Below are 25,696 nucleotides of genomic sequence, written 5' to 3'. Positions count from 1 at the left end.
AAAAAACACTATAAAAGTTGTGTTATCTCAATTCAATAGTAGCAACAAAAGCAACAAATATAAGAAAACAAGAAGTTAAAGCAACAACTATCAATTCAAGTAAACAAGAAATTAAAATATTAAGCATTTGATTTTTTTTAATAATTTGCATAATTATACATCATGCTATATTGGTATATTTAAAAAGTATTTATAATACTAATAATAATGCAACATAGAGAAGAAAATTACAAATTAATTAATTAAAGCAATAATTCATCATACAATAGGTTGCACTTGGAGTCCAGTATAGATGAGAAAAATTTGCTTCCAATATTCTTCCTGCCATAAACAAATAGATAATTCATTTCATTAATAATAAAAAAAAATAAACAAAGATTTTTCTTTTAATAGATAATATTAAATAAAAACTTGCTGCAACATTATTTGATGTATTATCTGTAACAACTTGAACCACTTTTTCAGGACAATTTCCATCAGTTCTTTTTCAATCAAACTAGTCAGCAACGCTGCTGTCTTTGATTCATCACTAGCATCCACTGATTTAATAAACACACTTCCTTTCGAGCTATTAACTAAGAAATTAATCAAGGTTCTCCCTTTTCTATCTGTCCATCCATTACACAACAATGAACATCCATAATTTACCCATTCTTCTTTATGAGACTGAAGAAGTTCATTTGTGGACTGCACTTCCTTATTAAGTAATCTAACTCTAACCTCATGATAACTTGGAGGTTTCATTTCCCTTCCATAATTTCCTATTGCTCGAATCATTTCTCCAAAGCTATTATAATTCACAGCATTAAAAGCTATTCCTACATCATACATCCATCGTGCTATGGCAACACACGCATGCTCCCTTAACTCTTTTTTAGCTGGGCTATTTTCATCAACATTAGTTTGCCTCACATTTTTTCCCATAACAGTCGGTTTTGGAGAAAAATAAGCATCAATAGGCCTTCTATTGCTTTGTGGTGGTAGAATTTTTGCTCTTTTTGAAGCACTAGTACCACTACTATGAATTATTCCCCTTTGTTTTTCACTATCAATTTCTTGCGCCACATCATCCTCTTCCTCATTTTCATCAATTCCTAATGTTTCAACATCCTCAAATTTAGGCGGTCTTTTCATATTCATGACTGATTTTTGCTCTCCTTTTTTACTAATAAAGTCTTGCATTTGACTCCTCACATCTTTTGGACATTTTAGACATCGAACCACATTTTTATAACCTTCAGCAAGGTGTTGCTTGATTCTATTAACCCCCCCTCCCCCCCCTTTACAAACTTTCATACAGTAAATGCACTGAAGATCATTCGTATTATTTTCATTAAGTTGAATCACATGTGCCCATCCTGGATTTGTTCTTTTACTGGCAGTAGAAGATTCAGTTGCATTACACTTATCACTCATCTATGATCTAACAAAAAAAAAATAACATAATTAAAAAGCACAAAAAAAAACACTATAAAAGTTGTGTTATCTCAATTCAATAGTAGCAACAAAAGCAACAAATATAAGAAAACAAGAAGTTAAAGCAACAACTATCAATTCAAGTAAACAAGAAATTAAAATATTAAGCATTTGATTTTTTTTAATAATTTGCATAATTATACATCATGCTATATTGGTATATTTAAAAAGTATTTATAATACTAATAATAATGCAACATAGAGAAGAAAATTACAAATTAATTAATTAAAGCAATAATTCATCATACTTTCCCAAACTCCCAATCCAAGCAAATAAGAAATTAAAATATTAAACATTTAATTTTTTTAATAATTTGTATAATTATACATCATGCTATATTAGTATATTTAAAAAGCATTTATAATACTAACAATAATGCAACATAGAGAAGAAAATTACAAATTAATTAATTAAAACAATAATTCTCAACACTTCCCTAAAATCCAATTCAAGCAAATAAAAAATTAAAATATTAAACATATATTTTTTTCAATAACTTGCATAATTATACATCATGCTATATTGATATATTTTAAAAGAATTTATAATACTAACAATAATGTAACATTGAATTAGCATATTACATAATCACATGATCACATAATCACATGATCACATAATTACGAATTCACAATACCCATTTAATTAGTACATTACATAATTATTATAGAAAGTCGATCACTATATTATTTCTCTGTATATTTTGTATTCCTATTTAGGATTTCTTCCTAATTAGTAGAACACAATTATAGGAATCAATTGTATATATATACCCATGTACAGATTAATTGAAATTAAGGAGAATCATCTCTTTCTACATGGTATCAGAGCAGGTTCATTAAGGAATCTAAATCTAGAATTTCTTTCTTGTCTGTTTCTGGACTGAAACCCACTGTTACTCTAGGTCATCTATCTAGGGTGACTATTTGTTTTCACCACTCAGCTCAGGAGAGACCTTGGCTGCTGACCGGCCGTCCCCTCTGATTCGGTCGCCGGAATCCAAGCGCGTGAGGCTCACACGCCCAACTCAGGTTTTCGCCGTTTCTTCACTCGCCGGCTCGTGGAGGAGCGTCCGCTGGCTGTTTCGACTCCAATCAGCATCGCCGGCGTCGCCTCAACCCCCTCATTCCACCACTGTGTGCTGTTGCCTGATCCAGTACACCATTAAAGGACTTCTGAGGTTTGGTTCTTAGATTCTATTTCGGTATTTGCTTGATTTGTGATTTTGGGTTATTTTGCGACTGTAAGCACTTTGGATTAGATTTTCGGTTGGTTTTCTTTGTCTCAACAAATGGCAGACAATAAGAATGTTATTTCTGATGTGATTCTAGTGATGACTAAGATCACGGAACAAACTTAATGGTTCGAATTATCTGGGGTGGAGTAAGACTGTTAGGGTCTATTTGCGTAGCATTGATAAGGATGATCACCTTACTAAAGACTCACCTACTGATGATACACGACAAACTTGGCTAAGGGAGGATGTTTGGTTGTTTTTACAGTTTCGGAACTCAATTCACAGTGAAGTAATTAGTTTAATTAATCACTGTGAATTTGTTAAGGAATTGATGAATTACTTAGATTTTCTGTATTCTGGTAAATGAAATATCTCCTGTATTTATGATGTTTATAAGGCATTATACCGTGCTGAGAAAGAGGATAAGTCTCTCATAGCTTATTTTATGGATTTTAAATGGGCATATGAGGAACTTAATGTATTATTGCCTTTTAGTCCTGATGTGAAAGTTCAGCAAGCCTAATGGGAGCAATTGGCTGGTATGAGTTTTCTTACAGGCCTTCCTTCAGAGTATGATACTACTAAATCTCATATTCTCTCCAGTTCTGAGATTTCCTCTTTGCATGAAACGTTTACACGGGTCCTTTGTATAGAGAGTATTAAATCTTCACAGCCTGCCTGTGGTGCTCTTATTAGCCGTAATCCAAATGGACAACAGGATAATAGAAGAGGAAGTAGAGGAGAAATTACAGGCAACAGAGATAATCAGTTTAATGGGGAGGCTAGTTCTTATCAGGACTCAAGAGGAGTCATTTGTTATTATTGCCATGAGCTTGGCCATACAAAATATAATTGTCCGCAACTTTAGAGGAAAAATCAGCGATCACAGATGGCAAATATGGCAGTAGAGGATTCTACAGTATCTTCCTCTGATAAAACTGTTTTGGTATCTGCAGAGGATTTTGCACAATTTTTTCAGTATCAGACATCTCTAAAGCCTACCAGTTCCCCTGTCACTACTATCGTTGAGTCAAGTAAATCCACTACATGCCTTATGTCTTCCTCATCGAAATGGGTTATTGATTCTAGTGCGACAGATCACATGACAGATAATTCTAGTCTTCTATCTGCTTTTCAGTCTAATATCACTTTTGTTACTTTAGCTGATGGTTCTACTTGTGTCATGGATTCTGGAACTGCGAACCCGACTTCGTCAATTTCTTTGTTATCTGTTTTGTGTCTACCAAAATTCTCTTTTAATCTACTTTCTGTTAGTAAATTTACTCTTACCTTAAATTGTTCTATTTCCTTTTTTCTTAACCAGTGTTTGTTTCAGGATCTTATGATGAAATAGATTATTGGTAAAGAACGTGAGTCAGGTGGTCTCTACATTTCTGGAAAATCATGTACCGCGGTCACTTATTTGCTCCAATACCTTAACACCTCTTGAAGCTCATTGTAGATTGGGCTATCCTTCTTTTTCTACCATGAAGAAGTTGTGTCCTCAGTTTCAGTCTTTATAAGTACTAGAATGTAAGTTGTGTCAGTTTGCAAAACATCATCGTTTGCCTTTTATGTCAAGAGTCAATAAACGGGCTTCATCCCCTTTTGAGTTAATTCATTCTGATGTTTGGGCTCCTTATTCTGTTACTTCTAAAATTATATTTAGTTATTTTGTTACTTTTGTTGATGATTACTCTCGTGTTACATGGTTATATTTAATGAAGAATCGTTCTGAGTTGTTTTTTATCTTTTGTGCCTTTTGTAATGAAATCAAAACTCAATTTAATATTTCTGCGCACATATTAAGAAGTGACAATGCCAAGGAATATTTTTCAGCACAATTTCAGTCTTATATGACACAAAATGACATTATTCATCAGTCTTTCTGTGTTGATACCCCATCCCAAAATGGCGTGGCCGAAAGAAAAAATGGACATCTTGTTGAGGTAACTCGTGCTCTTCTTTTTCATATGAAAGTTCCTAAACACTTTTGGGCGGATGCAGTTTGTACGGAATGTTTTTTGATTAATCGTATGCCGTCTTCTGTCCTTAATGGGGATATTTCTTATACTGCTTTGTTTTCTACAAAATCTTTGTTCCCTGTTGAACCTCATATATTTTGTTGTACCTGTTTTGTGCATGATTTTCATCCACAGGTTACTAAATTGGATCCGAAGTCTCTCAAACGTGTCTTCCTTGGGTACTCCTGGCTCCGAAAAGGGTACTGTTGTTTCTCTCCTACTCTTAATCGTTATCTTGTTTCTGCAGATGTCACATTTTTTGAGTCCACTCTATTCTTTCCTCAATCATCTGTGTATGAGAGTCAGGAGGAGGAGGATGATCTCTTAATATATACTGTCTAACTAATGTCTAATCCTCTCCCACAGCCTGTTCTTTCTGTCTCTAGACCTACTCGACTTCCGGTTGTTCATGTTTATTCCAGGAGATTAGAGATTCCTGACTCAGATCATCCACCAGCTACTTCGTTGAGAGATCTTGTACCTCATACTGATAATGATTCTGACCTGGACTTACCCATTGCTATTCGTAAAGATGCACTTATCCTATCTCTTCTTTTGTTTCTTATAATCAATTGTCTTCTTGTTCTCGGTGTTTTGTTACTTCTTTAGACTTTGTTCATATCCCTAATATTGTTGGTGAGACACTGTCTCATCCTAGCTAGTGTGCCTCTATGAAAGAGGAAATGGAGGCTTTAGATGCTAATGGTACATGGGAACTGTTGCCTTTGCTCACTGGTAAGAAAGCTATTGGTTGCAAATGGGTATTTACAATAAAGGTAAATCCTGAGGGTTCTGTGGCTAGGTTAAAAGCACGCCTTGTGGCAAAAGGATATGCTCAGACATATGGGTTGATTACTCTGACACTTTTTCTCCTGTAGCTAAACTTACTTTTATTCGCTTGTTTATCTCTTTAGCAGCTACATATGATTGGCTCCTGTACCAATTGGATATCAAGAATGCTTTCCTTCATGGTGATCTTCAGGAGGAGGTGTATATGGAGCAACCACCTAGGTTTGTTGCTTAGGAGGAGTTGCGTAAAGTTTGTAGGCTTCGGAAGTCTTTTTATGGCTTGAAACAAAGTCCTAGGGCTTGGTTTAGGAGATTCAGTGAAGCAGTACAGGAATTTGATATGCAAAAGAGTAACTGTGATCACTCAGTATTTTATAGGCAATCTGAGGCTGGTCTAATTCTCCTGATAGTCTATGTGGATGACATTGTCATCACTGGGAGTGACTTTGTAGGTATTTCATCTCTTAAAACCTTCCTCCAAACCTAGTTTCAGACCAAAGACTTGGGATTGTTAAAGTATTTCTTAGGTATTGAAGTTATGAGAAGTAAGAAGGGTGTTTTCTTGTCTCAAAGAAAATATGTCCTTGATCTATTGACAGAGACAGAAAAATTAGGTGTTAAGCCTTGCAGTGCACCAATGACTCTAAATTTACAACTGTTAGCAGGGGATAGTGAGTTGTTTGAAGATCCAGAGAGATACAGGAGATTGATAGGAAAATTGAACTACCTTACAGTCACTTGTCCTGACATTGCTTATGCCATTAGTGTGGTAAATCAATTTATGTCTTCCCCAACTGTTGCTCATTGGGAAGCCTTGGGACAAATCTTATGTTATCTTAAGGGCGTTCTAGGAAGAGGTTTGTTATATGGTAATCATGGGCATTTGAATGTTGAATGTTTTTCAGATGCCGACTGGGCTGGATCTAAGGTTGACAGGAGGTCAACTACTGATATTGCGTTTTTGTTGGAGGAAATTTGGTGTCTTGAAGAAGCAAAAAGAAGAGTGTAGTTTCTCGATCTAGTGCTGAATCGGAATACAGAGCCATGGCACAATCAGTATGTGAGGTAATGTGGATACTTCAATTACTAGATGAGACAGGTTTTAAGATCTTCCTGCCTGCGAAATCTTCTAATCCGATGTTTCATGAGCGGACTAAACATATTGAGATTGATTGTAACTTTGTTCGTGAAAAGATTCAACAACAGATCATCTCAACAGGACACATCAAAACTGGAGAGCAGTTAGGAGATATTTTCACAAAAGTTCTGAATGGAGTTGGGATTGACTACATTTATAACAAGTTAGGCATGATTAATATTTATGCTCCAACTTGAGGGGGAGTGTTATGGAAAGTCAATAACTTTATTATTTCTCTGTATATTATGTATTCCTATTTAGGATTTCTTCCTAATTAGTAGAACACAATTATAGGAATCAATTGAATATATATACCCATGTACAAATTAATTGAAATTAAGGAGAATCATCTCTTTCTTTAATAATCACAATTACAAATTCACATAATCACAATTACAATTACATAAATTTAATTAGCACATTTGATTACCTATTTAATAAAAATATATCACATTTAATTACCTATTTAATAAAAATATAATCACAATCACAATTACATAAATTTAATTAGTACATTTAATTACTATTTAATAACATATCACATTTAATTACCTATTTAATAAAAATGTATCACATAATCACAATTACAAATTCACAATACCCATTTAATTAGCTTATTACATAATACTTATCAAGTAATAAAATGACATCACATTAAAATTTTAATAAATTTTTTAAAAATTGCTACTGTCCAAAAAAAAAATTGCTGGACTTGAAATAAATCCAGCAGCATGCTGGCATGAAACGGGAGCAGTGCAGAAAAAAGAAGAAGAAAAAACCTGATTGCAGGTCGCAACAATGAGAGGAGAACAGAGCAGATGAGAGTGAGAGGAGCAGAGAAGAGCAGATGAGAGGAGAAAGTATCGTGAAGATGTGAGAGAGAGAGAGAGATGATGACATACCTGGTTTGCTTTTCTGGCTTGGTCTGTTGCTGGTGGCTTTCTCTGTTCTTGCTTTTTCAAATTGCTGGGTAGGTGAAGGACTGAAGGTAAGTCACGATAGATTAGGACTTCTTTTATTTTTTTGCTGTTAAGAAAAAAAAATTAAATTTCCCGTTTCTTTCACAAGGCGGTGCCTCGGGGCCTTGTCGCTTGTCGCCAGTCCGGACGCCCGCTTGTTTCGCCGCCTTGGCAGTCGGCTGCCGCCGCCGCTGAGCTCGCCTCGCCGCCGCTTAGCCTCACTTCGCCTCGCCTCGCCTCGCCTCTCAACTCGCCCAACGCCTCTTCTTGCCTTTTACAACACTGGGTGGTAAACAATGATAACTTAAAAAATTATAAATGGAATTAGGGTTTTGAGTAGAACAAATACACGTGCTATCTCTGTTGTAGGCATGACTGGAGTAGGTGACGGAGGAATAGGTGATAAGTTATCAAGAGCAACCGATGTACTTGTATCATGAAGAGAAGTATTATCGGTTTGGACAAAGGGGTGAGGGCGACGGGAGCAAGACTTGGAGAGGAGGAAAATTACTAGGAGTCTTGACTTTGAATAGGGAGAGAAGAGGAGGAATAGGTAAAACATCAGAAATGAGTCTTCTGGTTTTCATGTTTGTTGAAAAATATGGGGATGTTTCAAAGAATGTTACATTCGCTAAAATAAAATATTTATTTGTTGTTGGATCATAGCATTTGTAACCTTTTTGAAGACAAGAGTATCCTAAAAAGACACACATAACAGATTTAGGCTGGAGTTTATCTTTCCCTAGCATGTGATCATGAATAAAGCAGATACAGCCAAACACACGTAATGGTAGATGATGGGATTCTTGATTTGGAAATAAAATTAAGTGGGGACTTTGATGTTGTAACACAGAAGAAGGCATTTGGTTAATTAAATAACAAGCAATGAGAACAACATCGGTCTAAAAACGAAGTGGAACGTTAAGTACAAGTAAGGTACGGACAGTTTCAATAAGATGCTAATTTTTACGTTCGACAACTCCATTTTGCTGTGGAGTATATGTACAAGCAGTTTGATGAGTGATTCCCTGAGAAGACATGAAATTGGTGAAGGGAGAAGATAAGTATTCTTTTGCATTATCACTGCGTAATACCTTAATTGTAACACCAAATTGATTATGAATTTCAGCACAAAATCTTTAAAAATAGAAAACAATTTAGAATAATGCTTTATTAAAAACACCCAAGTGTAACGGGAATAATCGTCAATAAAAATATCAAAATAATGAAATTCTAAAGTTGAACTAACATGACTTGGACCTCACATGTCTGAGTGAATAATATCAAACTTAGATGTGGCTCTATTATTGATTCGTTTGGGAAAGAAAGCTCGAGTTTGTTTCCCAAGTTGACATGACTTACAATCTAAAGAAGACAAAGAAGAAAGACTAGGTACTAGTAAAGACTAGGTACTAATTTTTGAGGTTTGGCAATACTTGGATAACCCAGGTGGCTATGGAGAAGATCCACAGATGCAGCGGAAGTGAGAGCAACTGGTAATTTTGAAATGGATAGACGATACAGTCCTTGTGAATCATATCCTGTTCCAATCGTTTTCCTCGTACTTCGGTCCTGCATAATAACAGAGTTAGCCAAAAAGGTGATAGAACAATCAAGATTTTTGGTTAATTTGCTAATGGAAATCAACTTGTATGGACATTCAAACGCAAATAAGACTGAGTTCAAAGAAATAGAAGGAAGAGGTTGAACTTTTCTTATTCCTTTAACCACAACCTGTGAGCCATTGGTAAGTGTAACTTTAGAGGAAATTGGAGGGATAGTAAAGTTAGAGAAAAGGTTCTTATTATCAGAGATATGGTCAGATGCACTGGAGTCTAGTATTCATGGACCAATAGGTGCAGATTTTGTCAAATAAGCAAAGGAATTACCAGAGTGTGAGGTACCAGATGAGGATGACTGTTGTTTAGTAGCTTGATACTGCAAGTACTCATTGTAGTTAGTTCCAGTTAGGACAATGGAATCAGACTGTTGATCGTTTGCTTTAGGTAAGGGAAGAAGTCCATCCCCATGAGTTTGTGCTACATTAGCTGCATGACGATTTGTGTTGAATTGATTATTATTGCGTGGTGGTCGGCCATGCAATGCCCAACAAGTATCTCGAGTGTGGCCATTTTTGTCACAGTAAGTACAATGAGATTTAAAGCCCTTTCCTTTTCCTTTTCGAGAACCTCCCTGTCCGTGCTGATTTCCAATCTGCACAGCTAGCACAGATGTTTCAATTTCATTACTACCATTCGCATTTAAGGAAATGCGTAGCAATCGAGCAGAGACATCTTCCAGAGAAGGAATCACAGAACTCGTCAACATTTGATTCTGTACAGAACTAAGATCAGATCGAAGTCCTATCAAAGTCAAAACCATAGAGAACTTGTCCCGCTGTTGTTCCTGCACAGTGATGCTATCAGAGAACGGCATTAGAGAATTAAAATCATCCTTCAGTGTTTCTATTTGCCCTAAATAACTTGCCATATCTTGGTGATTTTGTTGGAGATGGACAATATCTGAAACAACTTTATATATACATTGCATGACATTAGTATATAAAGTTTTAGCCTTTGTACATATCTTGCAAGTCTTACAGGACTGAAATAAGACAAGTAATTTAGGGTCCAAAGAATGTCATAAAAGGCTACATAACTGTGCATCTACCTTGTTCCAACTAGTTCTATCATCAACAACAATATCACTAGCATTCTTGACTAGATGTTCATTATAACCTTGCACATAAACTACAATTCTACTAAAGCTGACCATGACATATAATTATTGCTGCCTTGCAAATTAATGGTAGTAATTGTTGGAGAATTGAAAATAGAAGAAAAACTTGGCTTAGAGTCACCTGAATTGGAGGAATTACCCATTTCAGTCATGTTGATTGCTCCTAAAACCTTCAAACAAATCCAAAAATAGTGTTGGATGTCTTGAAGAACAAACCCAAAGGCTACTGTCTCTTGGTGGAGGGAGATCGGAAGAAGACCCGAAGATGGTGTAGGGTTAGGAAGAGTCGTCAATCAGGGGCGAGTTGGCCGGTGTTGGATCTAGCAAAAACGGTCACTGGATTATCCCTCAGGCATCGGCGCGTGTGAAGATAGCGGAGGTGCGTCGACGGTGCGTGGCGGCTTCTGGCAAGGGTTCCAGCATTGGTCTTCTAAGGACTGAGTTGCCGGCGGTCAGTGAATCCTTTTAGGTAGGTGGTATAGTCCACCTCCTTCTGGTAGATGGCCAACTAGAACGGCAGTGCCGTTTGTTCTTCAGGCACAGATAAGAGATGAAATCAAAGAAAAAATCAAGCCCTCTTTAGGCTCTGATACCATAAAAGAGTTTTAGAAAGATGAAAAAGATTATGATTTTGAGAGTTAAAATCTATGCATTTCATTTAACTTCTACACACACACACACACACACACACACACAAAGTAGTACACTCCTATTAGACTTAGGAATTGTGTTCCTATTATACTACTCAAGCTTTAACAGATAAGGAGATAAGGGATATCTCAAGCTATGAAGTATGAACAGTAATCATTAATTGTAAATTAAAGGTTTAGTTATCATACCCTAGGTCTAAAACCACACCAAGGGGGTTGGATTACATTTTACAATCCAAACAAAGCATAACTGCTAGAAATTTATTCAATAACAAAAACTGATTGATAATCACTTAACTATTTATAGACTCAAAACTAATCTTAAACCTTAAAAACCTTACTAGTCCTAATTGTCTAAGGATTTGAACTCTTATAGGAAAGTAAAATGATTAATGTTTTTCTAGATCACTAGGGACTTAAATATGACTAAGAAATAAATCCTAAATACATTTAACCAGCTGTTCTAGCAATTCCGAGAATTACAAAAATACTGCTAAATTTTGAAGCTGTAAATACCGAGGCAACAAACTAATTTAGTAAAATAACATCAGTGTTGTCAAAAGTGCTAGGTGCCCTTAAATATACAATGTTAAAAAAGTCTTATGTATTATACAATCAATAAATTGCCAAATTTCATATTCATATTTCATAATATATTATATTATTTAAGCTTTAAGATCAAAAGCATTTCTCTAATAACACAAAAATGTAAAAGCAAAAACCATAAAGTACATAATATAATTTAAAATTCTAGATGCATTATTTAATTTCCTTCATTATGTCATGCAAACTCAAAATCCTAATTCTCTAGTCATCATGTGGATGCCAAAGGTGAAAACAAATCATGTTACTTTTTTCTTTCTCAACTTTTCCTTTTTTTTTTTTTCTTTTCTTTTTTTAAATTTCTTGCCTGGCCTCGCCCTAAGGCTTCAAAGGTAATTTGCCTAGATATCGCCTTACCCGGGCGCCTAGGTTAGCGCCCAGGCGCCTCTTTGACAACAATGAATGACATGCTTGAATAGCTCTATAAACTAAAAGGAGCTGAATAATGTCCCAAAAACACCCCTATATAAAATATTAACCATACTCTTCTTTAAACTTGATTTAAGTTTCTTCTTGTCTGCTTCAGATATATAATACTCTTGCAGTAGATTATGATATTAAGCTGAATGAAATTCAGATTGTCAAGTGGAGCTTTAATGGTAGCTTCTAGAGCATTAAGAGGAAAACACTCTCCACTTGGCAGGGAAATCTGATCCCTACCCTTTCCCCTCCTCCACCTTTTTCCTTCCTCCTCTTTGTTGATGCGACTTTTGTTCCAGTATTTTCATTTGGGTTGTTGTAACTCTCACTTTTATGTTGGCATGTTTCTGTTCATGGTTTTGCATTGCATACAGGAACATGTTGGACGTGTGTGCTCCTCATTTTCTGCACATTTTTTTCCTTGACCATGGCACTTTAATTTACCCTCGTTCTTTCATCACTGGCAATTACTTTTGCATTATTTTACTTATCATAAAATCTAATTGTATTGAATTTTGCATGGCAGTGCATGCAAGGATGATTATGCCAACTGCTGCTTTGTCATTTGATAACACTGATGCACTCCTTCATCCTGTTGTAACCATATATTATTCTAAGCTAGTAAGCATGGATTTTCACCTTCTTATTTGACTTGTTGCTGTTTCCTTTACTCTCACCATATTTTTAGGTGTTTTTCTGATTTTTCCTGAACCTTTGGCTTTTGAGAAAGTTTACATTTCTCTATTTAAGTTTTGTGGCAATGTTTAAAGGCAAATTAAAATGAAGGGAACAGCCCCCAGAATTTAGTTATCAGGATTTATGGCATCTTTGCTGTTTATTTGCTTACTAATTAGATAAACCCTTGCAAGCATCTTAAACATGCTTGCTCTCTCGCTCTCTCTCACCCCTCCTCCCCCCCTCGCACTCGCACCCGCGCCCGCGCAATCCAACCCCAACAACACCACCGCCCCCCCCCCCCCACAACCCAAACTCCTTATTTCTTGTTCTGATAGAACTGCTGTATTGATGGTTATTAAGTGGGTGATTTAGGATAGATTGGACTGATTTGCCTACACATATTTCATAAGAAAATTGTGCATGGCTTCAATGGAAGTCAAAATGTATATAAATTGTAATCCTAATTCTTATTCCTGAAAGGATAATGCAGGCACATGTTTTCTCTAGGTCTTGGAATGTTGGTTAAATAAAGATGGTATTGACATGTCTTGCATGTTTTTCCTTTTCTCTTGGGGGCATGGTATTTGGTTGAGATTCGACATGAAAGAAACTTTTAAGTATATTGAAAATTCCTTTGCTTCTTGAAATTTCGATTCTAGTATCAATTAGAATTTTGCTTGAACATCTTATTTTTGGCAGTCATTGTGGAGCACAAAGCTCACCCCGTAAAGAAGCTTACAATCAATTGATTGTTTCTTTATGAGTACATGTGTGGACTGTGGAGTGTGTGAGAGTTGGATCAGGGGTATTATGGATCCCAAGCCAAATAAGAAAAAAGAGAAATGTGAGTTTCATCTACAATGATATTCTGCCTAACACTTGAGTATGATGTTTGTTGTATTAGTTTCCACTTAATGATCAGAGTGGCTATCTTCTTATCGTAGACTGTTGCCTCATTTAATGTGTTTCTAATTTTAACTTGTCAGTTGATTATCCATTGATGAATTTATCCTTTCCTGGTTTCAGCTGCAAGATACCGAAACAACTTCCGGTGAATCAGAAGTTAAATTTCAGGTGTCTCGGGATACATTAGGTGCGATGTTAAGATCAATGGCCTATATCCGTGAGCAGCTTTCAAATGCTGTAAGCATTCTCTTCCTACTCTTAATGACTATTGTTTGCTGGTGAGTTGTATTATATGTTCTATTTTTGTGGAAACTGTGTTCATTTTAATTTCTGAATGCCCATCTAATTCAAGAATGCCGGGCCTTGTTCTGTTTGATACTGGTATAGTGGTTTTCTTCATGTGGTTTGCTTATATCCTACTATCTTATTAAAGTAAGAGGGATACTCTACTGTCAATTGGCCTTGTAACTATTCTATGGGCCATTTAGAGAGGAAAGGAGCAAATTGTGGGGATGGTCATGCGTCCACTGAAGCTGTTTGCAATGTGATGTTATAAAGGTTATTACGTTAGAGCTAATTGCTCTTCAATTTTTTACTACCTCAATAAGCAATGAGTAGTGATGTCTTCCTTTCTTCATTTGAGTAAAATCCTTGCAACTCCTTCAGTGGTGATAAGCAGAAACCATACAATACATTGATTGTTAACAACTCATTGGAAACTTAATGTTGTAGCTGTTCTATTTTTGTGGAAACTGTGTTCATTGAATGTCCATCTAATTCGAGAATGCTGGACATTGTTCTGTTTGATGCTGGTATAGTGGTTTTCTTCATGATATGTGGTTTGCTTATATCCTTCTATCTTATTAAAGGTAAGGGGGATACTTTACTGTCAATTGGCCTTTTAACTATTCTATGGGCTATTTAGAGAGGAAAGGAGCAAGTTCTGGGTATGGCCATGCTTCCTGTGAAGCTGTTTCCAATGTGATGTTATAAAAGTTATTACGTTAGAGCTAATTGCTCTTCAATTTGTTTCCTAATTTCTTGAACTTGAATGTCTTTTATTTCTCTTTTGTTGACTTGTTTAGATCCTTTTACAAAGTTGGCTTTGACTAATCTGGATTCAAGTTCTCTAAATGATTCTCATAGCAAAATCTAGGATTCTTCATCTTTAGGAATATTCAGATCTTCCATCACCTTTTTGTCAACAGCTTCATCCCATTGACTTTTTGCAAATTCAATAAATTGATTTTGGATCTTATCCATATGCTGTTGGAAAACCCATGGCACCCTCTCAAAAGAGTTTCTTAAAATGTAACAACAATTACTGTTGAGACTGTCCCTTATCTACTTAGGTTATCTGTTATTTGAGTAGTTTAATAGGATTACACTTCCTAAGTATAATAGTTATCTGTTGTTGTGTTTAAGTAGTATAATAGGAGTCAACTTCCTATTTGTAACATATATATATATATATATATATATATATATATATATATACACCTGTATAGTTGTGAATGAATGATATATATAGATCTTCCTGCAAATCTCTCTCTTTCTATTATTCTCAAATGGTATTAGAGCCTAAAAAAAAAAAGGGTCTGATCGAAATTCTACTTCGTCTCTTCTCTGTGCTTGAAGAACAAACGCCACTGTCGTTCTAGTGGGTCACCTACCAGAGGGAGGTGGACTACACCACCCACCTAAAAGGATTAGTTGATCGCAGGCGACTTAGTCCCTAGAAAACCGACTCTGTAATCCTTGCCGGAAGCCGCCACGCGCTGTCGACGCACCTTTGTTGTCTTCACGCGCTCCAGCACATGAGGGATAATCAGGTAACCATTTTTGCCTGATCCAACGCCAGCCAAATCGCCTCTAGCCGACGACTCTTCCTAACCCCACAACACCTTCGAATCTCCTTCTGATCTCACTCTACCAAGAGACAATAGCCTTTGGATTTGTTCTTCAAGACATCCAACACTATTTTCGAATCTGTTTGAAGGTCTTAGAAGCAATCAACATGTCTGAAATGGGAAATTCCTCCAATTCAGGTGACTCTAAGCCAATTTCTCTTCTTTTTCTAATTCTCCAACAAAATCACCAAGATATGGTGAGTTATTTAGGGCAAATAGAAACACTAAAGGATGAGTTTAATTCTCTTATGCTATTCTCTGACTGCATCATTGCATGAGCAGCAATGAGATAAGTTTTTCATGGTCTTTTCTTTGATAGGGCTTCGATCTGATCTGGGTTCTGTATGGGATCAAATCTTGACGGCAGTGTTATTAAGGCAAAAGGCGACACTAAGGTGATAGGCTACCCTATGGAGGGCCTTTCTGAAGCGAGGCACTATAACCTAAATTGCCTAAATTATATATATATATATATATATATATATATATATATATATATATATATACTTTTAATATAAAAATTCATACCTTTTAACTAGTTTAAGAAGTAAAAAAGCATATTAAAAAGCATATCACGCCTCCAATTAATAGAACATTAACCATTTAAAATAAGTAATCATTTGCAAATACATAACACACCTCAATCTAACATATTACAATACCCATTTAATAAAAAACATATCACAATTGATAATTACTCATACTCTACGTCTCCAATTAATAGGACCTAATTTCAAAATTAAATAATCATTTGCAAATACACGCCTCAATCTAACATATCACAATACTCATTTAATAAAAAGCATATCAAAATTGACAATATCCATCTAAAATATACATATCACAATGCCTATATAATAAACAATGAAACAATAAATTAAAAAAGAAAAAAAAAATTGTTGTTGCTGGGTAATTAAAAATGGCGTGACTGTAAGAGAAGAAAGCATAGAAGAAGAGAGGAGGAGGAGAGAAGAGAAAGGAAAAAAATAAAGTAAAAAGGCAAAAAGAACGCAGGAAAATAAGTGTTGCATATGGATTAAAAATAGCGTGACTGTGAGAGAAGAAAGCATAGAGGAAGAGAGGAGGAGGAGAGAAGAGAAAGCAAAAAAAAGTAAAAAGGCAAAAAGAACGCAGGAAAATAAGTGTTGCAAATGGATTAAAAATGGCGTGACTGTGAGAGAAGAAAGCATAGAAGAAGAGAGGAAGAGGAGAGAAGAGAAGTAAAAAAAGTTAAAAGGGAGAAAGAACGCAGGAAAATAAGTGCTGCAGATGGATTAAAAACGGCCTGACTGTGAGAGAAGAAAGAATAGAAGAAGAGAAAAGGAGGAAAGGAGGAAAAAAAAAGTTAAAAAGAAAAGAAGAAAAACATGGGTGTTGTGATAGACTTGAAAGAAGGGAAGAATTGAAGAAAAGAGGAGAGGAGAGAGAGGAAGGAAGAAGCAGAGGAGAGAGAGAGGAGAAGGATGAGAGAGAGACATACCTTACTTCTTGGGTTGTTCTTCTTTCCCTTTTCAAGCAGCTGTGGAGTCATGGGATGAAATGAGAGTCTCCTCTAAGGGTTTTTAACTCTTGCAGTTTAAAGAATGAATAAAAAGTAAAAAAATAAATATTATGTAACAGAGGCGTCGCCTCCCTCGCCTCACGCCTTGCGCCTCTCTCTCCCAAGCGATCGCCTCATGCAACCTAGGCCAAGCAGAGCCAGGTGAGGCCCTAGAGGGTCGCCTCGCCTCGCCTCGCCTCGCCGGGCGCCTCAGAGCGCCTTTAATAACACTGCTTGACGGGTTTTGTTATTCCTTCTCTGGACAATGTCTCTACTCGGTTATTGCACATTTCTTTAATTGCAATTGATATTGATGAAATTGAGACATCTGTGTTAGCTGTGCAAATTAGTAATCAGCAGGGATAGGGTGGTTTCCGAAAAGGGAAAGGAAAAGGCTTTAAATCTCATTGTACCTATTCTGACAAAAATGGCCACATTGGAGATTCTTATTGGGCATTGCATGGCCGACCAGCGCGCAACAATCAATCCAACACAAGCTAACCTATTACTTATGTGGCTTAGACCCATGGGGATGGACTTCTTCCGTTATCTGATGAGAAAGATCAACAGTCCAATTTCGTTGTCTTAACTAGAGCTGACTACAATGAGTACCTGCAGTATCAAGCTGGTAAACAGCAGTCATCCTCATCTAGCACTTTTGGTAATTCTTTTGCTTATTTGAGCAATTCTACATCTATTGGATCGTGGATGCTAGACTCTGGTGCATCAAATCATATCTCTAGTAATAAAAACCTTTTCTCTGATCTTAAATCCCCTTCAATTTCCTCTAAAGTTACATTGGCTAATGGCTCACAAACTGTGATTAACGAAATAGGAGAAGTTCAACCTCTTCTTTCTATTTCTATAAACTCAGTTTTATTTATACCTAAATGTCCATACAATTTGATTTCTATTGGCAAATTAACCAAAAATCTTGATTGTTCTGTCACTTTTGTGGCTGACTCTGTTATTGTGTAGCACCGGGGTACGAGGAAGATGATGGAACAGGATATGAGTCACAAGGACTGTATCATTTCTCTACTTCAAGATCATCAGTTGCTCTTACTTTCGTTGCATCCGCTGATCTTCTCCATAGCCGCTTGGATCATCCAAGTCTCACCAAACTTCAAAAAACTAATACCTAGTCTTTCTCAATTATCTTCTTTATAATGTGAGTCATGTAACTTGGAAAACAAACTCTAGCTTCCTTTCTCAAGTGAGTTAATAATAGGGCCACATCTATGTTTGATATTGTTCATCAGACATATGGGGTCCAAATCATGTTAGTTCAATTTTAGGATTTCATTATTTTGTTACTTTTATTAATGATTATTCCTCTTGTACTTGGGTATTTTTAATAAAACATAGTTCTGAATTGTTTTCTATTTTTCAAAAATTTTGTGTTGAAATTTATAATCAATTTGGTGTGATAATTAAGGTATTACGCAGTGATAATGCAAAAGAATACTTATCTTCTCCTTTCACCAATTTTATGTCTTCTCAGGGAATAACTCATCAAACCTCTTGTGCATATACTCCACGGCAAAATGGAGTCGCCGAGTATAAAAATCGGCATCTTTTGAAACTGGTCGTACCCTACTTATACACCATAACGTTCCACTCCGTTTTTGCGGAGATGCTGTTCTTACAGCTTGTTATCTAATTAACTAAATGCCTTCTTCTGTGTTGCAACATCAAAGTCCTCTCTCAATTCTATCACTAGATCAAGATCCCCAACCTCTACCATTGCATGTGTTTGGTTGTTACTTATTTTGGTCATACTCACACCCCTGGGAAAGACAAACTCCAACCTAAATCTATTAAATGTGTCTTTCTAGGATACTCTTGTTTTCAAAAAGGTTACAAATGTTATGATCAAACAACAAATATATTTTATCTCAGCAGATGTAACCTTCTTTGAAACATCCTCATATTTTTCACCAAACACTGCAACAAAAAGACTCATTTTTGGTGTTTTACTTGTTTCATTTCTTTCTCCATCACAAATCCATATTCCTAGTCCTCCTTCTCTCCAAGTCTATTCTTGTTGTCCTCATCCTCTTGCTAACACCAATGATACTTCTCTTCATAATACAGGCACACTAGCTGCTTCTGATGACTCATCGCTTGTTCCTCCATCACTTACTCCAGTCATGCCTTCAACAGGTGCAGCATCTCCTCCCATTTCCCTTCACAAAGGTATTCGTTCCTCTTGCAACCCTCATCCTATTTATAATTTTCTTAGTTATCATCATTTATTACCATCCTATTATGCCTTTGTTTCTACCTTATCTTCTATTTTCATGCCTAAAACTGTTAGAAAAGCATTAGAACATCCAGGGTGGCGAGATGCCATGATAGAGGAAATGATTGCTCTCCATAATAATGGTACTTAGGAGTTAGTTTCATTGCCATAGGGTAAATCTGTCGCTGGTTGTCTCTGGGTTTTTACTGTGAAAGTGAGCCCTAATGGACAAGTTGATCGGTTGAAGGCCCGTCTAGTTGCCAAAGGCTATACGCAGAATTTTGGGATTGATTATGGTGACACCTTCCTCCAGTTGCTAAAATTGCATCAGTTCGTGTGCTTATCTCTTTGGCAACAATGCATCACTTGCCACTTTATCAACTAGATATTAAAAATGCCTTTTTACATGGGAAACTGTCTGAGGAGGTATATATGGAGCAACCACCAGGGTTTGTTGCTCCGGGGAAGTCTAGTTTGGTATGCCGTCTACAACGTGCACTATATGGTCTGAAACAATCTCCAATGGCATGGTTTGGACAGTTTAGTACTGTGGTTCAGTAGTTTGGAATGAGTAGGAGTGGAGTCAATCATTCAGTATTCTTTCGCCACAGTAATCATGGTAAATACATTTATCTAGTAGTCTATGTTACTGACATAGTCATAACAGGAAATGACCATGATGGGATCATTTAGCTCAAACAGTATTTGTTCAGTTACTTTCAAACTAAAGATTTGGGCAAATTGAAGTAGTTTTTGGGAATTGAGGTAGTACAATCCACAACGGGTATTGCTATTTGCCAAAGGAAATATGCTTTGGACGTACTTGAAGAGACGGGTTTGATAAATTGCAAACATGTACACACTTCCATGGATCCAAATGTCAAACTTGTTTTTGGATAGGGGGAGTCATTAGAAAATCCTGGCAAATGTCGAAGGCTGGTGGGCAAGCTTAATTATTTTACAATAACATGACCAGATATCTCATTTGCTGTTAGTGTGGTAAGGCAGTTTCTCTAGGCTTCATTTAGTGATCACTGAAATGTAGTAATTCGTATTCTCAAGTATATCAAAGGATCTCCTGGACAAGGTCTATTGTATGAAGATAAGGGTCATTCACAAGTTGTTGGGTACTCTGATGTAGATTGGGCAGGTTCTCCTGTAGACAGGCAATCTACTTCAGGATATTGCATTATGATTAAAGAGAATTTAATACTTGGAAGAGTAAAAAACAAGACGTAATTGCCAGGTTAAATGCAGAAGCAGAATACAGAGATATGGCTCTAACAACTTGTGAGCTCATCTGGTTAAAATAACTTTTTCAAGAATTAAAGTGTGGGGAAGTTGAACAAATGAAGCTAATATGTGATAGTCAAGCTGCCCTTCATATTGCCTCAAATCTAGTTTTTCATGAAAGAACAAAACATATAGAGGTGGATTGTCATTTTATTAGATAAAAGATCGAATCATGGTGTATTTTTACCAAGTTTGTTAATTCAAATGACTAGTTAGCAGATGTTTTCACCGAGTCACTTAGAGGATCTCGGGTTGAATATATTTGTAACGAGCTTGGAGCATATGAAATGTACGCTCCAACTTGAGAGAGAGCATTGAGATTGTCCCTTATCTATTTAGGTTATCTGTTATTTGAGTAGTTTAATAGGATTACACTTTCTAAATATAATAGTTATCTGCTCCTGTGTTTAAGTAGTATAGTAGGAGTCAACTTCCTATTTGTAACATGTATATATATATATATATATATATATACACACGCCTTTATAGCTGTGAATGAATGATATATAGAGATTTTCTCCCAAATCTCTCTCTCTCTCTCTCTATTATTCTCACAATTACAATGTCCTTTTATGGGTCAATCAATCCAGCTATTTCTATTGTCAACAGAGGTTGCAAGCAACAAACAAGGTATTGTGTGTGACATGCTTGCCCCCCTCCTATGGTTTCACATTATTGTCTAAGTCAATTTAAAGATTAAACGATTAAGATCACCTAGATGTATCATGTTAATATTATGTTGATAAAGCCCAGAGATTTAAGGAAGTCTTGAAGAAACTGGGGCTGACAGCACTATGGATCCTAAAGTAATTTTCATTAAGAGAATAAGTTTTTGCTTTCAGATTTGATCATTAAGAAGGCCAGAATATCTGTAAAATTTGACAAATCTGCAGGAAGGAGTCCATTTGACTTGAGGAAAAGGGAAAACAAGGGACACAAAGCTTTTAGAGGTTCACAAAACCAACATGGTTTCCTCTAAAGATTCCTTCCATAAACTCTACAGCTGTGAAAAATCCCTTTGGCAATATATCGATAGAATCCCCAAATGTGGATAGTTTGTTGTTCAACTGGTTCGAATTATTTCATGAGGATTATTAATAGCTCTGTTCAAAGGTATGTTCACAGGGACTTATGTAGAGATCAACTGTGGGTCTGTGTAGGGTTTGGTCGAAGCTTACTTTCCAAAATTTTCTTGTATATGAAAGAACAAAATGGAATACTCGTGTATCAACTATACTTAATTTGATATGGATATTCTCAAAACAAAGTGAAGAGTTGAAGTAACTAAATCTCCAACTCATAATCTAAAGTTTGTTCAATTAAGTTTGCCTTACTTAATCGTTAGAATGTCTTTTATCATATTAAATTTATGAATTTCAAGCAAAAAAAAAAAAAAGAAATTGTGAAATCTTTGTTTCTACTGTGTGAAAAACAGGCACAGGGATTTGGTTAACTGATCTCTACTTAATTGCTTCTACAAGATTTGATTTGAACGGCCTGAGAAATGGGCAAGGAATTGAGGGCTAATCAAAGCAAAAATTGGGATGACAAAGGAGTTTGAAATTATTGATACAAGGGCTACAAGCCTACTATAAGTATAACATTATTTATTACAGAACTTTTGTAATTATAGGAATTTAGGTGTTTTAGGTTTTATTTCCTTGTATTTGAGGTATTCCTAGATTTTTTAGGATCTCTATTTTATTAAACTTGTTTAAGTATTTCTATGATATCTAATCTTATAAATAGGATTATATGTACTATGTAGGAGTATAGTAAAATAAAACAACAACAATTAAGCCTTAATCCCAAACTAGTAGGAGTCGACTATATGAAATTGTGAATCTTTTTTTGCCATTTAGTTTTGTTAGACACCAGGTCCGCATGTAGGAGTATGATCAAATTAAATAAAATTTCTGTGTCTAGAATTTATCCTCCTCCTGGATTCAAGCAATTAGACATGCTATACTCTTGTTTATCACGCTTCCATTGAGAGATACTTGGTATCAGAACAAGGTTTCTCTCAGCTTTTTGATGGCATGCAACAAAGTGCGAAATTCTGCTGGCCATCAGAACAAGGTTTCTCTCAGCTTTTTGATGGCATGCTACAAAGTGCGAAATTCTGCTGGCCTCAATGAGTGTTTTTGGGTGAACTGGAAAACTTGGAATGGTTCAATTTTTTTTAGATACTGACCCATATAATTGGTAGAACACTTGTTAATACTCCACAGATATCGTGATCATTACAATTTCCATTTTTCATTTTGTTCAGATGTTCCTATATAACTGCATTACAATTTTTTCCTGCTACCTAATTTGACATAACTTGTTAAGCGATGTGCACTTAAATTTTCATTTTGGTAATGTAACATTTCAAATATTATATCTTAAAGGTATTTTTTATGAAAGATACTGCTGCCCGCTACCCTTCCCTCCCTCTGCTGCTCCTCCTTTTCCTTCAAAATTCAAGTTCTCTTTAAATTTTAAAGTTAAATCTGATCAATGGGAAATTTCTATGCGCAGGCTGAGCCCCAGACAGAGCTTCCATCAAAGAAGCAGCAGAAATGATGACATTGAATTTATTGTCCTTCATTCCCTGATGCGTAAACAACTCGTATGCCATCGGTGGACTGCAAAGGTGTGTGTATACCAAACCCTGTCATCAGTCCCAATGGCTTGAGTCAACCCCCTCATCCTTCCCTCTCTTCCTGGGGCTTTTGTACTGGGTAGTTTTTTTTTTTTTTTTTCACTATTTTGTGCCTCCCATCGTATTTATTCCCTAAGTCCAAATCCACCACCCATCCATGACCCTGTGTAAGCTTGATGTGTAACATATTTGTACATGTTGTGTGGTAGTAAATTAAAAAAATAAAAATAATCAAAGAGTTGCATTTTTAGAGTTTTCATCTGGCCTTCAGTATAACTTCGTGTAATTTTTTTATATCTTTCATTCCCAGTTTTTCTTAGAATGGTCAAACAGTAGTTTCTTCTAGTTGTGATTTGCATTTCTTAACGTTAACTTTGTTTCAGTGTCATCTCCAAATCATCAGATCATAAATTTTAGACAAACTAAAATACCAATCTTTAAGTAATAGATTTGACTTAGGTGAGAAGGCTTTCCAGATAGGCTTGTGTAAGATTCATTCACTAGCATTTAAGGAGGATTTGATTTGTCCCAATGACATGTTTTGTGGGATGATTTTCATGACGACTTTTTGGTGCTGCTGCTGTCGTTGCTTGTTAGGCTTCATTCCTTGGACCCATTTGTCATTTACACCTACAGATTGGAGTACTAAAGAATAAATATGGCACACCATTGTTGTACAGGACCTTTGAGTTAACATTAAGTCTGTTACTTTATTGTTTTTCTTAGTTGTTTGCTGCATGTCCCGCTTTTATTATATTCCACTATCAAATGATCTACACTCTAATCAATTTAATCTATTAGTTTTATCTTGTATTTGCATATTAGGTAAATGCACAAAAAGTTGATAACTATAAGGGAGTGTTTGGTACAGAGATAATATGGAGCAATTGTTACTCTTGTAACTTTTAACTCTTTGTTAATGTTGTTTGGATACTTAAAAAGACTAGATTAATTTTTCATTTCATTAATATTTATGCCTTTTTGGAGGTTAAATGGTAACTTTGGAGCTTTGGTTAATACTTATCCTTTTTAAAAGTTAAAACTTATCAATGTAATATTTAATTCTTAATTTTTTAACTTCCTATCAAACACACATTAAAAATAATGTTTAGCTAGAAATAAAGGGTTTTTGGTTTAGTTTTATTGTACTGCTCTTAAAGCGAATATGTTCATTCTAGTGTATATGATGATTTGTTATTTTCAGGCTCCCATTTCTCTCTATTTTTCTTGCCTTTTATTCCATTCTCACTCACTATGAAGTAGAGATGTCTGATTGCTTTTTGGAAAAAATTATTGTTCAATCCCTACAACTCAAGTCAACCAAGTCTTTATTCCAAAAATTTGCGGTCAGCTATATGGATTCGCTTTTTTCACTCTAAACGATTTTGGGTTAAATCATCAGAAATGTGTAATGTTTTTAGGTCATGTTGTACTACTCTCCTCCAAATCAATTTAGGTCTACCCTTTTTTTCTTTCTATTCTCTAACCTAATGTGCTCTACTTGTCTAACTGGAGCCTCCGTATGTCTACGCTTCACATGACCAAATCATCTCAATCTCCTGTCTCTCAACTTATCCTCAATTGGCACCACTCATACCTTTTCTCTAATACTCTCATTACGGACTTTATCTAGTTTAGTATGGCCACTCATCTACCTTAACATTCTCATCTCTGTAACTCTTATCTTAAAAGCATACGACTCCTTCAATGTCCAACACTCACTACCATATAACATAGCCAGTCGTATGGCTGTACAATAAAATTTTCCTTTCAACTTATTGGGAATCTTGTGATCACATAAAACTCCCGTGGCACGTCTCCACTTCAACCATCCAGCTTTAATCCTATGACTAACATCCTCCTCACATCCCCCCATCTACTTGAAGTACTGAGCCGAGATATTTAAAGTGATTACTTTGGGACAGTACCACTCCATCCAAATCACCAGTTTGGCCTTCACTGAACTTGCAATGCATGTATTCTGTCTTCGTTCTACTTAACTTAAAGCCCTTCGACTCTAGAGTACTTCTCCAAAGCTTTAGCTTTCTATTAACTCCTTCTCGCGTCTCATCTATCAGAACAATATTATCCGCAAACATCATGCACCAAGGAATACTCTCTTGTATATGTTTCGTCAATTCATCTAAAACTAATGTAAAAAGGTAAGGGCTTATAGTTGATCCTTAGTGTAATCCAATTGAGATTGGAAAATTTATTGTGTCCCCTCCCACTGTGCGCACAATAGTAGTTGTTCCTTCATACATATCTTTCAACACTTGTATGTACTTAATAGATACCCTCTTTTGTTTTAACACATTCCATAAGACATCTCTTGGAACACTATCATAAGCCTTCTCCAAATCAATAAAAACCATGTGTAGATCTTTATTTACATCTCTATATTTCTCCATCAAGCTTCTAATGAGAAAGATCGCTTCCAT

General features: G+C 35.8%; 2 protein-coding genes across 12 annotated transcripts in view; one reads left to right on the top strand and one right to left on the bottom strand.

Moving 5' to 3' along the window:
- Positions 1–23,514, top strand: part of LOC110645157 (protein FAR1-RELATED SEQUENCE 3) — a 36,347-nt gene extending 12,833 nt beyond the window's left edge. For 2 of the 7 annotated variants that reach the window (XM_058144156.1, XM_021798203.2), the window contains 2 exons: positions 13,741–13,857; positions 23,132–23,514. In XM_058144156.1, coding sequence (XP_058000139.1) covers positions 13,741–13,857; positions 23,132–23,176 — 162 coding nt within the window. In that variant the 3' untranslated portion in view covers positions 23,177–23,514. Of the gene's footprint in view, positions 1–2,381; positions 2,415–12,562; positions 12,658–13,413; positions 13,559–13,740; positions 13,858–19,167; positions 19,270–23,131 lie in introns of those variants that run through there. The other 5 variants (XR_009147649.1, XR_009147646.1, XR_009147648.1 and 2 more) reach the window with 5 other exon arrangements.
- On the bottom strand, positions 8,763–11,263 carry LOC110645158 (uncharacterized). 5 transcript variants are annotated; one of them, XM_058144183.1, is made up of 3 exons: positions 10,485–11,258; positions 9,514–10,030; positions 8,763–9,196 (listed from the first exon to the last, which is right to left on the bottom strand). In XM_058144183.1, the coding sequence occupies exons 2-3, from the start codon at positions 10,004–10,006 to the stop codon at positions 9,159–9,161; spliced, it is 531 nt and encodes a 176-aa protein (XP_058000166.1). In that variant the 5' UTR covers positions 10,007–10,030; positions 10,485–11,258; the 3' UTR covers positions 8,763–9,158. The 5 variants fall into 5 exon arrangements, with proteins under 5 accessions (XP_058000166.1, XP_058000158.1, XP_058000155.1 ...); XM_058144175.1 differs by having other exon boundaries at positions 9,514–10,043; positions 10,485–11,257; XM_058144172.1 differs by having other exon boundaries at positions 9,514–10,043; positions 10,503–11,256.
- Positions 23,515–25,696: the final 2,182 nt, after the last annotated feature.

The sequence above is a fragment of the Hevea brasiliensis genome, chromosome 1, assembly GCF_030052815.1.
Source record: "Hevea brasiliensis isolate MT/VB/25A 57/8 chromosome 1, ASM3005281v1, whole genome shotgun sequence".
NCBI lineage: Eukaryota > Viridiplantae > Streptophyta > Magnoliopsida > Malpighiales > Euphorbiaceae > Hevea > Hevea brasiliensis.
This window is presented reverse-complemented; position numbering and strand designations above follow the sequence as displayed.

What these genes read in the sequence shown, in the direction of transcription:
- LOC110645158 (XM_021798206.2), bottom strand. Translation starts at nt 10,174, where the DNA reads ATGCAATGTATATATAAAGTTGTTTCAGATATTGTCCATCTCCAACAA. An exon ending in ATCTGGTACCTCACACTCTG is followed by an intron (nt 9,197 to 9,513) that starts GTAATTCCTTTG and finishes GTTATTATGCAG; the next exon opens with GACCGAAGTACGAGGAAAAC.